General features: G+C 34.8%; 1 protein-coding gene across 1 annotated transcript in view; it reads right to left on the minus strand.

Annotated features, from left to right (window-relative positions):
* SLCO1A2 (solute carrier organic anion transporter family member 1A2) overlaps window positions 1-15,160 on the minus strand; it is a 58,767-nt gene that overhangs the window by 10,570 nt on the left and 33,037 nt on the right. The window contains exons 12-13 of the mRNA XM_077167939.1: window positions 10,252-10,316; window positions 9,585-9,702 (exon numbers count right to left, since the gene is read on the minus strand). Coding sequence (XP_077024054.1) covers window positions 9,585-9,702; window positions 10,252-10,316 — 183 coding nt within the window. The remainder of the gene's footprint in view (window positions 1-9,584; window positions 9,703-10,251; window positions 10,317-15,160) is intronic.

Raw genomic sequence — 15,160 nt, forward strand, 5'->3', positions numbered from 1 at the left:
TGCAAAAATGGTGGCTCTCATGCAGAGATTTCAAACCCCAGGGTCTTGAAAAAAGAAACAATCTACATTCTGCCTCAGCCTGTGTCTCAACCATGCCCCTAAGGACAGAGTCTACTGAGAATTAAAGACACCATGCCATTTTATGCCAGTGGGCAGATGTGGACTGATAAGTACCACATGCTGGGTAGGATAGGAAAAGCACAGAATCAAAAGGCTTCACAGGAAAGACAGGCAACCTGCTGGGTCTCATCCTCAGGAACCTTGATACCAATCATAGCCATTTGCTAAGTCTTGGGCCTATCCTCTCAGGACATAATTGAAAAAAGTGGATCAGTTAAAGAAAAGCTATGTTAGAGGTTTAGAATAAGTTGAACTGAATGCCAAAGAACAAGTAGAGAATAAAGCCAACCAACAAGAAAAGCCTACGTGAAAGAGAGAAAATGACCTCTGGAGTAAACTAATCAAGGAAACCAGATGCCTAGACATCCGCAAAAAATCACAAATCATATTAGGCAGCATGAAGATATGGCCCAGTAAAAAGAACAAATGAACCTTTCAAATGGGACTCAGGGGATAAAACAACTAATTAAACATGTTCATACAAATGTTCTAAATCAGATCAATGAGCTAAAGGAAAATGTGGTAAAAGAGCTGAAGGATATAAGGAAGATACTGGGTAACCATATAGGAGAATTCAAAAGAAATTATGGAAATGAAAGTCACAATAGAAGAGATGAAAAACGTAATAGAGACATACAACAGTACATTTGAAGAGGCAGAAGAAAGGATTGGTAAAATAGTGGACAGGATGTCTGAAATCCTATCCACAGAAAAACAGATAGGGAAAAAATGGAAAATTATGAGCAGGGTCTCAAGAAATTGAATGACAACATGAAGCACATGAATATACATGTCATGGGGATCTCAGAAGGAGAAGATATGGAAAAAGGGGAAGAAATAAAAATTGAGGAAATAATTACTGAAAATTTTCCAATTCTTATGAAAGACATAAAATTACAGATCCAAGAAATGCAGCACACCTCAAACAGAATAGACATGAATAGTCCTACTCCAAGAAACTTACTAATCAGATTGTCAAATGTCAAAGACAAAGAGACAATGCTGAAAGCAGCAAGAGAAAAGTGATCCATCACATACAATGGAAGCTCAATAAGATTATATGCAGATTTCTCAGCTGAAACCAAGGAGACAAGAAGGCAGTGGTAGGATATATTTAACATACTGAAAGACAAAAACTGCCAAACAAGAATTCTATATCCAGAAAAATTATCCTTCAAAAATGAGCAAGAGTTTAAAATATTTCAGACAAATAATCACTGAGATCATTTGGGCCTAAGAGCCTGGCTCTACAAGAAATACTAAAGGGAATGCTATGAGAAGATAGCAAAAGATGGGCAGGAGGTTTGGAGAAGAGTATAGAAATTATGAATATCATTAAGGGCTAAAGAAGAGAAAAAACAAGATATGACATATAAAATCCAAAAGACAAAAGGTAGAAGAAAGTACTACCTTTACTGTAATAACCTTAAATGTTAATGGATTAAACTCCCCAATCAAAAGACATAGACTAGCAGAATAGATTAAAAAACAGTACCCATCTATATGTTGTCTATAAGAGACTCACTTTGGACCCAAGGACAAAAGTGTTTGAAAGTGAAAGGCTGGAAACAGATATTTCATGCAAACAACAATCAGAAAATAACAAGTAGATATCCTAATATCAGAAGAATTAGACTTCAAATATAAAACAATTAAAAGAGACAAAGAAGGACTATATATATTAATAAAAGGGACAATTCATCAAGAAGACACAACAATCATAAATATTTATTCATCGAGCCAGTGTGCTAAAAAATACATGAGGCAAACACTGACAGCACTGAAGGGCAGAATAGACAACTGTACAAAATAGTTGAAGACTTCAATACACCATTTTCATTAATGGATAGAACACCTTGCCTAGAATCAAAAAGTAAACAAAGATTTTGAATAGTATGATAAATGAACTAGATTTAACAGACATTTACAGAACGTTGCAGCCCACAACAGCAGGATATATATTTTTCTCACATACTTGTGGGTCATTCATCAGGATAGATCACATGTTGTGTCACAAAACAAGTCTAATAAATTTATAAAGATTGAAATTATACAAAATGCTTTCTCAGATCATAATGGAATGAAGCTGAAAATCAGTAACTGGTAGAAGGTTGGAAAATACACAAATATATAGAGATTATATAACATACTCTTCAGCAACAAGAGGGTAAAGGAAGAAATAACAAGAGAAATCAGTAAATATCTCGAGGCAAATGAAAATGAGAATACAACATATCAAAACGTATGGGATGCAACAAAGGCAGTACTGAGAGGGAAATTTATTGCTCTAAACACATATATTTAAACCGAAGAGCAAAAATTGAGGAATTAGCACACCTGGAAGAACTAGAGAAAGAACAGCAAACTAACCTCAAAGCAAAGCAAAGGAAAGAAGCAACAAAGATTAGAGCAGAAATAAATGAAATTGAGAGCATGAAAACAATAGAGAGAATCAAGAAAACCAGAAGTTGGTTCCTTGAGAAAATCAATAAAATCAGTGGACCCTTAGCTAGGCTAACAAAAAAGAAAGAGCAAGAGAGAGGATTCAATAAATTAAATCAGAAATGGGAAGGGGGACATAATTACTGACCCTGCAGAAATAAAGGAGGTAATGAGAGGATAATGTGCACAACTATATGCTAAAAAAACTGAAACTTAGACAAAATGGACAATTTCCTAGAAAAGCATTAACAATCAGTACTGACGTGAAAAGAAATGGAAGATGTCAACAAACCAATCACAAGTAAAAAGTCCAGGACCAGATGGCTTCACATGTGAATTCTACCAAGCATTCAAGAAAGAATTAGTATGAATCTTGCTCAAACTCTTCAAAATATTAAAGAGGAAGGAAGGCTACATAATTCATTGTATGAAGCCAACTCATTTCCTAATACCAAAACCAAACAAAGATACTACAAGAAAAGAAAATTACAGACCAATCTCTTTAATGAATATAGGTCCAAAAATCCACAACAAAATACTTCCAAATTGAACCACATTAAAAAAAACTATACACTATGACTAAGTAGGTTTTTTTTTCCAGGTATGCAAGTTGTTTCAACACAAAAAAATCAATGTCATAAATCAAAGGGTAAAAACTACATGATCATCTTGATTGATACAGAAAAGGCATTTGACCAAATTCAACATCTTTTCTTGATGACAACACTTTAAAGGATAGGAATAGAAGGGAACTTCCTCAATCTAATAAAGTATGTATATGAAACCCCCCCAGCTAACATCATACTCATTGGAGAATGACTGAAAGCTTTGCCACCAAGATTAGAAAAAAGTCCAGGATGTTCAATGTCACCATTGCTATTCAGGATTGTGCTGGAAGTTCTAGCTCGAGCAGTTAGGCAAGAAAATGAAATAAATGTCATCCAAAATGGAAAGGAAGAAGTAAAACTTATACTATTTGTAGATGGCATGAAAATGCAGAAGAACCAAAAAAATCTACAGCAAAGCTATTAATGCTAAAAAAATAAGTACAGCAATTTGTCAGGAATACAAGGGCAACACACAAAAAATCAGTACTGCTTCTATACACTAGTAAGGAGTAATCTGAGGAGGAAATCAAGAAAAAATTCCATATACAATGGCCATGTAATCTGAAGGGGAAATCAAGAAAAAATTCTATATACAAAAGAATCAAATATTTAGGAATAAATTTAACCAAGGATATAAAAGACCTATACACAGAAAACTATAAAACATTGCTAAAAGAAATCAAGGAAGACCTAAATTAAAGGAAAGACATAACATGAGCATGGATTAGAAAACTAAATATAGATAAGATATCAATTCTACCTAAATTGACTTATAGAGTCAATGTAATGCCAATTAAAATCCCAACAACTTACTTTGCAGACATAGAAAAAACAATAATCAAATTCATTTCAAAGGACAGGGTGCCCTGAATAGCTAAAAATACCTTGAGAAAGAAAAATGATATGGGGGTCTCACACTACCTGACTTTAAAGAATATTACAAAGCTACAGTGGTCAAATATTATGAAACTAGCATAAAGACAGGTATATTGACCAATGGAATCAAGTTGAGTATTCAGAAATAGATGCTCTCATCTACTGTCAATAAATCTTCAATAAAGCAGCCAAGTCAACTCAACTGGGACAGAGCCACCTCTTCAACAAAAGGTGCTTGGAGAATTGGATATCCATAGCCAGAAGAACGAAAGAGAACCCCTATCTTACATCTTATACAAAAATTAACTAAAAATGAATCAAAGACCTAAACATTAAAGCTAAGACCACAAAACTTTTAGAATAAAATGTAGGGAAATATCTTACAGATCTTGTGATAGGAGATGTTTTCCTAAACCTTACACCCAAAGCATAAGCAATGAAAGAAGAAATAAACAAATGGGATCTTCTCAAAATTGAAAACTTTTACACATTAAAGGGCTTTGTCAGGAATGTAAAAAGGCAGCCTATGCTATAGGAGACAATGTTTGGAAACCATATATCATATAATGGTTTAATATTCAGAATATATAAAGAGATACTTCAACTCAACAACAAAATGACAAACAACCCAATTGAAAAATAGGCAAAAGAGGGCGGGCCATGGTGGCTCACTGGCAGAATTCTCACCTGCCATGCTGGAGACCAGGGTTCGTTTCCTGGTGCCTGCCCATGTAAAAGAAAAAGAAAGGGCAAAACAAAGGGCAGACACCTTCCCAAAGAGGAATACAAATGGCTCAAAAACATATGAAAAGATGCTCAACTTCACTAGTTATTAGGGAAATGTAAATCAAACCCACAATGAGATATCATCTCATACCTACTAGAATAACCATTATCAAAAAACCAGAAAACTAAAAGTGCTGGAGAAGATGTAGGGAAAGAGGTACACTTATTCACTGTTGAAGGGAATGTAGAAAGGTGCAACTGCTCTGGAAGGCAGTTTGGCAGTTCCCCAGGAAGATAGGAATATAATTTCCATATGATCCAGCATTTCATTACTAGGCATATACTTGGAGTAACTGAAGGCAGAGACACAAATGGACATTTGTACACTGATGTTCATAGCGGCATTATTCACAATTGCCAAAAGATAGAAACAGCCCAAATGTCTATCAATGTCTTAGTGAATAAACAAACTGTTGTATATACATATATACAATGGAATACTATGCATCCATAAGACAGAATAAAGTTATGAGCATACAGCAACATAGATGAATCTTGAGGATATTATGTTGAGCAAAATTAGCCAGAAACAAAAGGACAAATACTGTATGGTCTCACTAATAAGGACTAACAATAATGAGCAAACTATGAGAATTAAAGTTAAGAACACAGATTATCAGGAGATAGAAAGAGTGTAGAGATAGGGCATTTGATGCTGAAGGAGAACGGAATGTTCAACAGGATTGATTGTTGTAAAGATCCAGAAATGGATAGCACAATACTAGCTGATGGTAGCATAATATTATAAGTATAATGAATATAGCTGAATGTGACTACGTTGAAAGAGGAAGTTAGGGGCAATTATGATACCAGAAAGAAAGAAAGGATAAAAACTGGTACTGTATAGCTTAGTGAAACTGAGTGGATAATGATGATGATTTAAATATAAGACAGAGAGAACAAATGAATGTCACCCTTGCACAATGTTGAAAATTGGATGGTATATGGAAAAAAATACAAACAACTAAGGTCTCTGGTCAACAGTAACATTGTAATATTCTTGCATTAATTGTAACAAAGGCAGTATACCAAAGTTAAATGTCAATAAGAGAGGAATATAAGGGAGGGGTATGGGATTCTCGTTGCCGTTGTTTCTCCTTTTTAATTTTCTATTCTTTATTTTTTCTTCTTCTTCTTTTTTCTTTGTGAAGAAATGGAAATGTTCTAATATAGATTGTGGTCGTGGATACATAACTATGTGATTATATCGGGAGCCACTTATTTTCACTTAGGATGATTATATGGTGTGTGAATAAAACTGTTTAAAAAATAAACAATAAGATACAAGTGTTGGAGAAGATGTGGAGAAAGAGATACCTATTCACTGTTGATAGGAAAGTAGAATGGTGCAGCCCCTCTGGAGGGCAGTGTGGTGGTTCCACAGGAGGCTAAGTATAGGGTTGCCATATGATTCTGCAACTCCGTAATATGGTATACAGTTGGAAGAACTGAAAGCAGACACAAATGGACATTTACACACTGGTGTTTCTGACAGCATTATTCACGATTTGCAATGGATGGAGGTGGCCTAAGAGCACATTGATGGATGAACAGAAGGGCAAACTGTGGTATATACATACAAAGGAATACTGAGTGTCTGCAAGAAGGAATGAAGTTGTGAGGCATGCAACTTGGTGAATGAACCTTGAGGAGTTTCTGTTGAGTAAAATAATCCAGAAACAAAAGGACAACTATTGTAAGGCCTCACTAATATAAACTAACTATAATTAACAAACACTGAGAATTGAATAAGAGCATAGGATATCGGGGAATGAAACACGGGCAGAGACTGGACAATCTATAATTAAGGAGTACAGAACATTCAATAAGACTTATTATAAAGATTTCTATATTGTAAGCTTTTACAGCATTCACATCTATTCCCGAGTTTTAACTGTTATTTCTAAATTCTGAGATGCTAAGCTCTTTATGTATAACCTGGTAGTTCCCTAGAACTTTGGGCATCTGTGTGACACCTGAGACTCAGAGTTAGAGTTCTACAGCTCTGAAAATCAGCATTACTCCATAAAGCAACTGTTATAGAAGCTGAAAAAAAGATCAGACTTCAATTATAGATATGAATGAAAAAGACTTGGTTAGGACTAAGGTAAATCAAAATATGGGTTAAAGGATGACATTGCCTGCATTTTAAAACTTCTGTGTTGTATGAGACCAAAGGAAGGGATGTTAAATTGGTACAAAATTTATATTTACTGTAGATGCTATCTGATTTAACCCATATAGTCAGTTGATTTAAACACTTGTGTGATTGTGTAAATTTTGTGACTGACACTCCCCTTAGCCAGTGTATGGGCAGATGAGTAATAAAATAAATACAATAGGGGGTTGCAAGGATAGTTCAGTGGTAGAATCCTCGCCTGCCATGCGGGAGACCTGGATTTGATTCTCGGTCCACACACTTCCCACAAAACAAACAAACAAACAAATCAAAATTCAACAAATGGGATACTCACATGGAAAAATAATGAAATGTGACATATAGCATACAAAATGCATACACGCATACATACATATGTAAATACAACAAATAAATAAATAAATACTATAAGTAAATATTAGAGGGGATAAGAGGTATGGTATATGAAATGGTTAGTTTCTGGTGTCAACTTGGCCAGGTAATGGTGCACACCACTTGCCTAACCATTACTACAAGGATAGTTCTTGGCTGGTTGATAAACCAGAAGGCAGGTTTATTAAATCATCAGTCAGTTGATTGCAGCTGTGGCTGATTACATCTACTATCAACTAAGGGCTTTTCTCCCACACAGGAGATAATCCATTCAGGTGGATTTGGTCCAATCGGTTGAAAATTTTTAAGGAAGAGAGAATTTTCACCTCTTCTTCAGCCAATGAGCCTCTTCTGTGGTGTTCGTTGAGAACTTCCATCGGCGTTGCCAACTTTACAGTTTTCCCTATAGATTTTGGACTCTTGCATTCCCACGGTTGCATGAGACACTTTTATAAATCTCATATTTACAGATCTCTCCTGTTGGTTCCGTTTCTATAGAGAACCCTGACTAATATAGTATGCTTTAAGTGCTCTTTTTATTTTTTATTTCATTTCATTTTTTTGTAGTAATGAAAATGTTCTAAAATTTATTGTGGTGATGAATGTACAACTATATGATGATGCTGTGATTGTACACTTTTAATACTTTGGGTGGATTTTATAGTATATGAATATATCTCAATAAAATTGCATTAGAAAAGAGGAACTCTATAGAATTTTTCTGAATCATCCAAAAAAAAAAAAACTACTGAATTTTGCATGTTGATCTTGTATCCCACCCTATTTCTGAATTTATTAGCTCTAGTAACTTTGGTATAGATTTGGGGGGGGGGATTCTATATATATGATGATATATCTGCATATAGGGAAAGTTTTCATTCTTCCTTTTCAATATGTATTATTTATTATTCTTGCCTAATTGCTCTTCCTAAAATTTCCAGTACAGTGTTGAATGGCACAATAGTGAAGGTGAATATCTTTGTCTTTTTTCTGATCTCAGGGGAAAATTTTCAGTCTTTCCACATTTAGTATGATCATAATGGGGAGTTTTTCATAAATGTCCTTCATCATGTTGAAAAGGTTTCTTTTAATCCTTTTTTTATGAGTGTTTTAATCATGAAAGGGTGTTGTATTTTGTCAAAGACTTGTTCTACCTCTATTGAGAGTATATACGATGTTTTTCCTTTATTCTGTTAATGTGGTGTATTACATTGATTGATTTTCTATTGTTGATCTTACCCTCGCATTTCTGAGATAAATTCAATTTGTTCAGGTTGCATAATCCTTTCAATGTTGTTATATTTGATTTACTAGCATTTTTTGTTGAGGATTTTTGCATCTCTAGTCTTAAGGGAAATAAGTCTATAATTTTCTTTTCTTTGTGATGGCATATATGACTTTGGTATCAGAGTAATGCTAGCCTGCCAGAATGAATTAGAATGGGTTCCCTCCTTCTCAGTGTTTTGGAAGAATTTGAGAAGGCTTGGTATTAATTATTTGAACTTTCAGTAGAATTCACCAGGGTAGTCATGTGGTCCTATGCTTTTCTGTGTTGGGAGGTTTTGATTACTGATTCAGTCTATGTGTTTGCTATAGGTCTGTTGAGATCTATCTTCTTGAAAATGTAGGTAGTTTATATGTTTCCCAGAATTTGCCCATTTCATCAACAATTGTTGACAACAATAATTGTTGACATACAATTATTCATAGTATTCTCTTATAACTCTTAAAATTTCTGTAAGATCAGCAGTATTATGCCCCCACTTTAATTTCTGATTTTAGTTATTTGTGTCCCCTCCCTTATTTTGTCAGTCTAGCTAAAGGGTAGTCAATTCTATTGAGCTTTTCAAATAATGAAGTTTTGATTTTGCTGAGTCCCTAGATTTTTAAAATTCTCTACTTCATTTATTTCTGCTCTAATCTTTATTATCTCTTTCTTTCTGCTCATTTTAGCTTTGCTAAACTGATTTCAGATCATTCTACTTTTTTTTTAAACAACTATAAAATTCCCTCTGAGCACCACCTTTGATACATCCCATGAATTTTGGCATTTGTGTTTTCAATTCCATTCATCTCTAACAATGAAATAATCTGGGATGAAATGTGGATTCTTTTACTATCTACTATCTACTCTGAAAACAAAGCTAAAAATATTTAAGTCACTTTGCAAAGAAAGTATGTAGTCTATTACTTACGAAACAATTTTAAAAAATTATCTCTACCTGAAGTTGGTGGAATTATATATCCTGCATGCTCCTGGTTCACCACATTTCAAAGTTCCCCAGTGTAAACATGTTAAATCCACTAAAGCTCCAAAATATATAGGTCCAGGAATTCCAGCTACAATTAAAATAGAGAAAGAAAAATCATCAAAAAGGCAGGAATTAAAACACATTATTTTGCCTGGAAATATTTTGATTTTCTCCACTTGTAAAACAAATTTAACATAATATAAAGCTAGTGCTTAATTGCTTTTTAGAAATTCAAAGTTCCTTTTATTGTAAATGTGCTAGATTATAAAGGATATACAGTCTTATGGATAAATATATCATTATTGATAGGGAAAAACATTGATTCTGAACTTTATATGTTTTCCTGCAAAGTTTTTGCCCAATCTTGTGAACATTTTATTTTAACAAAGAACTTCACGTTTATCTGCTTTTTAAAAAGTCTTCTAATAGATGAAAAGTGGAATTAAGTTCAGGAAGGACCTTTTCCTGTAAAAGGGGGAGATTCTCTAGCTCTTCTTGTATTTCACTCTCATACTAATTACAAAGTGTTGCTTATAAGAAGAAGAGAGAGTGATTTCAGTTATATAGCATTCAATAATAGTCTGTAATGAATGGTCATAGCATTCATTCATGATGGATGAAAAGGAACTATTTTTACCAAATACTCTTGTGCAAAATGCATGTAATCCCACACCAAGAGACTTCTCTTCAGACTTGATGCACCTAAAAATAAATACATGCATAAGTAAAAGAAAAACAGAGGTTTACAAACTACCATAGTTTCTTAAAAGGATTTTTTGTGCTAGTAACACACACTGAGGATGAGAAACTCTCACTTGCATGGCTAGGCCTAGGTTATCCAGGGGCTAATTATCCAATTTGTAGCCTACACAGAAGCACCATATCCAATCTTTGACATTCTTCCTATCAGTTCTTGCTCATTCATTTTCCAACAGAAAGTTGGCAAGGAAGAATATAATTCAAATCAATCAAGGTCCACAGCAGTACCTCTTATTGACATTAGTAATTTTTGATGATGCTAATGGTTAAACCGTTAGCTAAAAGAAATAACAATGCAATCCTAGCTGTATTCAAATTATTTACATTAACAAAATAAAGGAAAGATAATAATTTGCAAAGTAGATGCAAGGAAGGAATAAAACAATCATAACATTTTTCAAAGGAAAGTGATTAAAAAGTCCAAAGCAAACAATTTTCAGTGAATTGATATTCACGAGAGTTGCAAAAAGAATTCCTTCAATCTCTATAAAAACTCTCCTGCTTTCTCACTGTTGCCTGAAATACCTATAAATAGTGAAACTGAAGACCATAATTTCCCAGGGGAATTTTTGGTGTCCCACTCACTTCACCATCAGTGTGGCTATCTCTTTGAAGAATTATTTGAGAACTAGCTCCTCAATGCCATCTCCCCTTTCCTTATTAACAAAAGGCTGAGAAAATAAAAACAGCTCTCCTTCACAAAAAGATGCAAAACATTTTTATCCAAAGGCATCATTTATTGGCATTTTCTTGGTACAATTATTTCATTAGTTTATGGAAACTCTATAACCTCACAGAGTGAGACAAAGATCTTTGGGATACTATCTATTTCACATATAGCTTGTTTAGAAGAAATTTAAAAATCTCAATCAGAAGAGAGTAAGAAAGTCCAGGAGGCCTAACATGACTCTCTTGGTCATCCGACTTTCTTTCAAAACAGAAAATAGAACATAAATTTTATAGAAAAATGTTGCTTTTCTCTCTCTCTCTCTCTCTCTAATACTCTAATTCATGATCTCTTGGAAGCACAAAATCCTAATAGCTCATGAATTATAAGCAGTTTAAACTGTCTTCTGGGCTTGATCAGTACTTGTCATTGATAATAACATCAATTTTTAGGACCTAGGAATCAGAAAGGAAAATTAGAATGCAAGTTATGGGGAAAATTTAGGGAAAAAGTCAAATGGTTTCTCAAAAAATGTCTAACTGTGCTGGTTTGAAGCTGTTATATACCCCAGAAAAGGGTATCCTGTGGGAGCAGATCTATTGTATGTGGGACTTTTTAATTAGGTTGTTTCTATTGATGTGTGACCCAGTTCATTCAAGGTGGATCTTAATCCTTGACTGGAGTCTTTTATGAGAGGATAAAAGGCAGAAAAACTGAGAGACAGAGTTCAGAGAGAAATGCCTCAGAGAGATTAAGAGAGGACCCCAGATGCTTTGAGAGAAAGCTTCTCAATCAGAAGCTGGAGGCAATGGTACTCATGAGTGAAGGACCAGCAGATGCCTGGTTCCAGCAGCTTAAGCAAACTGAAACAGGCTTCAGTACCAGAAGAATGGGATGCTATGCTTTACAAATGCTAAAAATGCTGGAACAGCTTTATAAATGCATAAGGGGAGGATTCTGCAAGAATTGTGAGATACCTGATAGATTGCTTTGAAGAAACTGTTGATAGAAATATGGACACTAAAGGTATTTCTGATGAGGCCTAGATAGAAATGAAGACTGCATCATTGTATACTGGAGAGCAGGTGATCTTTGTTTTAAAGTGGTAGAGAATTGCAAAATTGAGTTCTGGTTTTGGATGGAAGGCAGAATTTGAAAGTGATGAGCTTGGATATCTAACTGAGGAAATTTCTAAACTAAATGTGGAAAATGTAGCCTAGCTTCTTGCAGCTTATAGTAAAATGCTAAAGGAAAGCAATAAGCTTAGAACTGAACTCTTGGGTATAAAGAGACCAAAACTTGATAGCATAGAAAATTCTGAGCTTTTAGAAAATAAGTCCCTAGAAGACGGTGCCTATGTGAAGATTTAACCAAACATGTAACTAGCTAGCCATTTCAGGACAACCAGGATTGGAAATGGAGTTATCCAGAAAGGATTTGTGGAAAGTCCTTTTGGCTGATGATTGACCCCTATATGCTATATGCGAAACCAACAAATTTGTTGTGGAATCTGTACAAACAGAACCACTGCCAGTATGAATGAAAAGGAACAGATTGAAGGGAAAATAACCACAAAGGCAGAACCATGGAAACTGAGGTCTGGAGCACAAAAGTAGGGCCAGGAGAGTGGACCCACCCATGCATGTGGAAAGGGTAAGTTTTCACAGAATTTGCAGAGGGCAGGGCTTCCTTCCCATTTTTTAGGAATAGTATTGCCATTGCATGACTCTTATATGCCAGGAGAATTGAGGGGAGCATGGCTGTCCCATTGTTTAGGAAGAATGCTGCTGCCCCAGGCCTCAAAAAGGGAGGAGCACATCTCTGAGGATTGGGTAGATTCTGGCCACCACCCCACTGTTTTGAGAGGGGTAAGCTAATGCCCTGGAATTTGCAGAGAGTCCAGCTGTCACCCAGATGCTTTAGGAGAGTGAGGCCAAGAACATGGCAGTTTCCCTTGTGTTTGGAGATGGTCTCCCAGTGTTTGAAGACAGCAAGGCCACTGCACAAGCCCTTGGAAAAGGTGGGACTTTAATTGTCAAGCTCCAAGGATAAAATATCTTTCTGTAGATGACTCTTAGACTGTGAAATCTAGTGGAGTTTGCCCTGCAGGTTTACAGAACTGTTTGGGAAGTTTGACCCCTGTTTTGTTTCAAATTTCTCCCATGGAAATGGGAACCTTTATTCTATGCTGTTCTTCCTTTGTATATTGGAAGCAAATAACTTGCTCCGAGTTTCATAGATCCATAGACAGAGAATTTTGCCTTAGGATGGGCCATGCCTATAACTGATTTTGATAAGACCTTGTGCTTAAAATTGTTACTGGAATGATTTAAGGCATTCGTGATATTGGAATGGAATGAATGTATTTTGCACATAGAGAGACTGTGTCTTTTGGGGGTCCAAAGGTTGAGTGTGCTGGTATGAAGCTGTTACGTTCCCCAGAAAAGGCCATGCTCTTTTAATACATCCCTGTGGCGGTAGACCTGTTGTGGGTGGGACTTTTGATTATGTGGTTTCAATTGAGATGTGACCCAGCCTATTCAAGAGGAGTCTGAATTTTTTGCTGGAGCTCTTTATGAGAGAATAAAAGGCAGTTCAGAGGCAATGCCCTGGAAAGATTAAAAGAGGACCCATAAATACCATAGAGAAAACTGCTGGAATCAGAAGCTGAAAGCAATAGAACCCACGAGAAAAGGACCAGCAGATGCTCTCCATGTACCTTTCCAAGTGACAGAGGTGTCCCAAATGCCAGAGACCTTTCCTCAGAGAAGATATCATCCTGTTGATGCCTTAATTTGGACATTTTCTTGGCCTTAAAACTGTGAATTTGTAAACGAATAAATCTCCACTGTAAAAGCCAACCCATTTCTGTAAATTGCATTCTGGCAGCTTTAGCAAACTGAAACACTAACAGAGGTAGTACATTCCTCTACCAGTCCATCAATGGAGTTTCCATAAGAATAGAGAAAAGCATTAAGTATACCTACAAAAATCCAGACATTAAACTCAATAAAATGATCTTGGGAAGAAATGGCAGAACAGAGTAGAGACATAAAGAGGGATAGGAGCATGCTTAAGTTCTTGTCTTACCAGAGAGTAGAAATTCATCCTGAAAAGTTGTGAAATTGATAGGCAAAACATAAATGTAGTTAACAGTCTCAATAATTAGGTTAACCACTGGAAAGGCATAACTTTCAAAGCAGCAGAAGAAAAATCAAATCGATAAAATGGAAACTGAAAAAAAATAAAGCAAAATATCAAGGAAATAGAATACATGAAATAAAATCACAAAAAAGCCCTAACCACAGTAATTACAATAAATATTAGTGGATTAAACACATCAATCTCAGACTGGAAGAAAAGATCTAGTAAATTTGCTCAGAAGAAAATGGAAGTTTGAGGACAAATGCACCAAAAGAAAGCTAGAACTGTAGTTTTTACAAGAAACAAAATAGGATTCCCTGAAAAAAAATTACTAAAATGTAAAGAATAACATTGATGATGATAGAAGTTTAATGATCATAAACACATTTGCACTACACCATATAGCCTCCCAGTATATAAATCAAATATTGATAGTATTATAGGGATAAATAAACCAGTAGTTATAGTTAGAGATTTTAACATATATCTTTGAAAAACTTATGGATCAATCAGACTAAGAACAAGCATAAATTTACAAAATTTAAATATAGGAATAATTAACTTTGATTCAAGAGATATGGAGAATTTTTTATTCCAAATGCAGAGGTTCACATATTTTTCAGGAACACATGGAACACAAAAAATTGATTATGTACTAGATTCCAAAACAAGTCTTAATATTTTGAAAAGAAAACTACATCTTTCAGACTATATTCTCCAATAATAAAAATGAAAAACAATAACAAAAGATGCCTTAAAAATTCCCATATAGAAGAAAGTTATAGAACATATCAAAATATAAATTTTGGTATGGTGGGGAAATTATAAAGGAATTACAAACAGTTAGAAATAAACTTCAAGGTAAACACTATTTGAGGCATAGTTAAAGCAATTCTTCAGGGAAAATATATGGTTTGATATACATTAATCAAAATAAGTGATCTAAATGTTAAACTCAAACATCTAGAAAAAGAAC

This window comes from Tamandua tetradactyla, chromosome 7 (genome assembly GCF_023851605.1).
Source record: "Tamandua tetradactyla isolate mTamTet1 chromosome 7, mTamTet1.pri, whole genome shotgun sequence".
Taxonomy (NCBI): domain Eukaryota; kingdom Metazoa; phylum Chordata; class Mammalia; order Pilosa; family Myrmecophagidae; genus Tamandua; species Tamandua tetradactyla.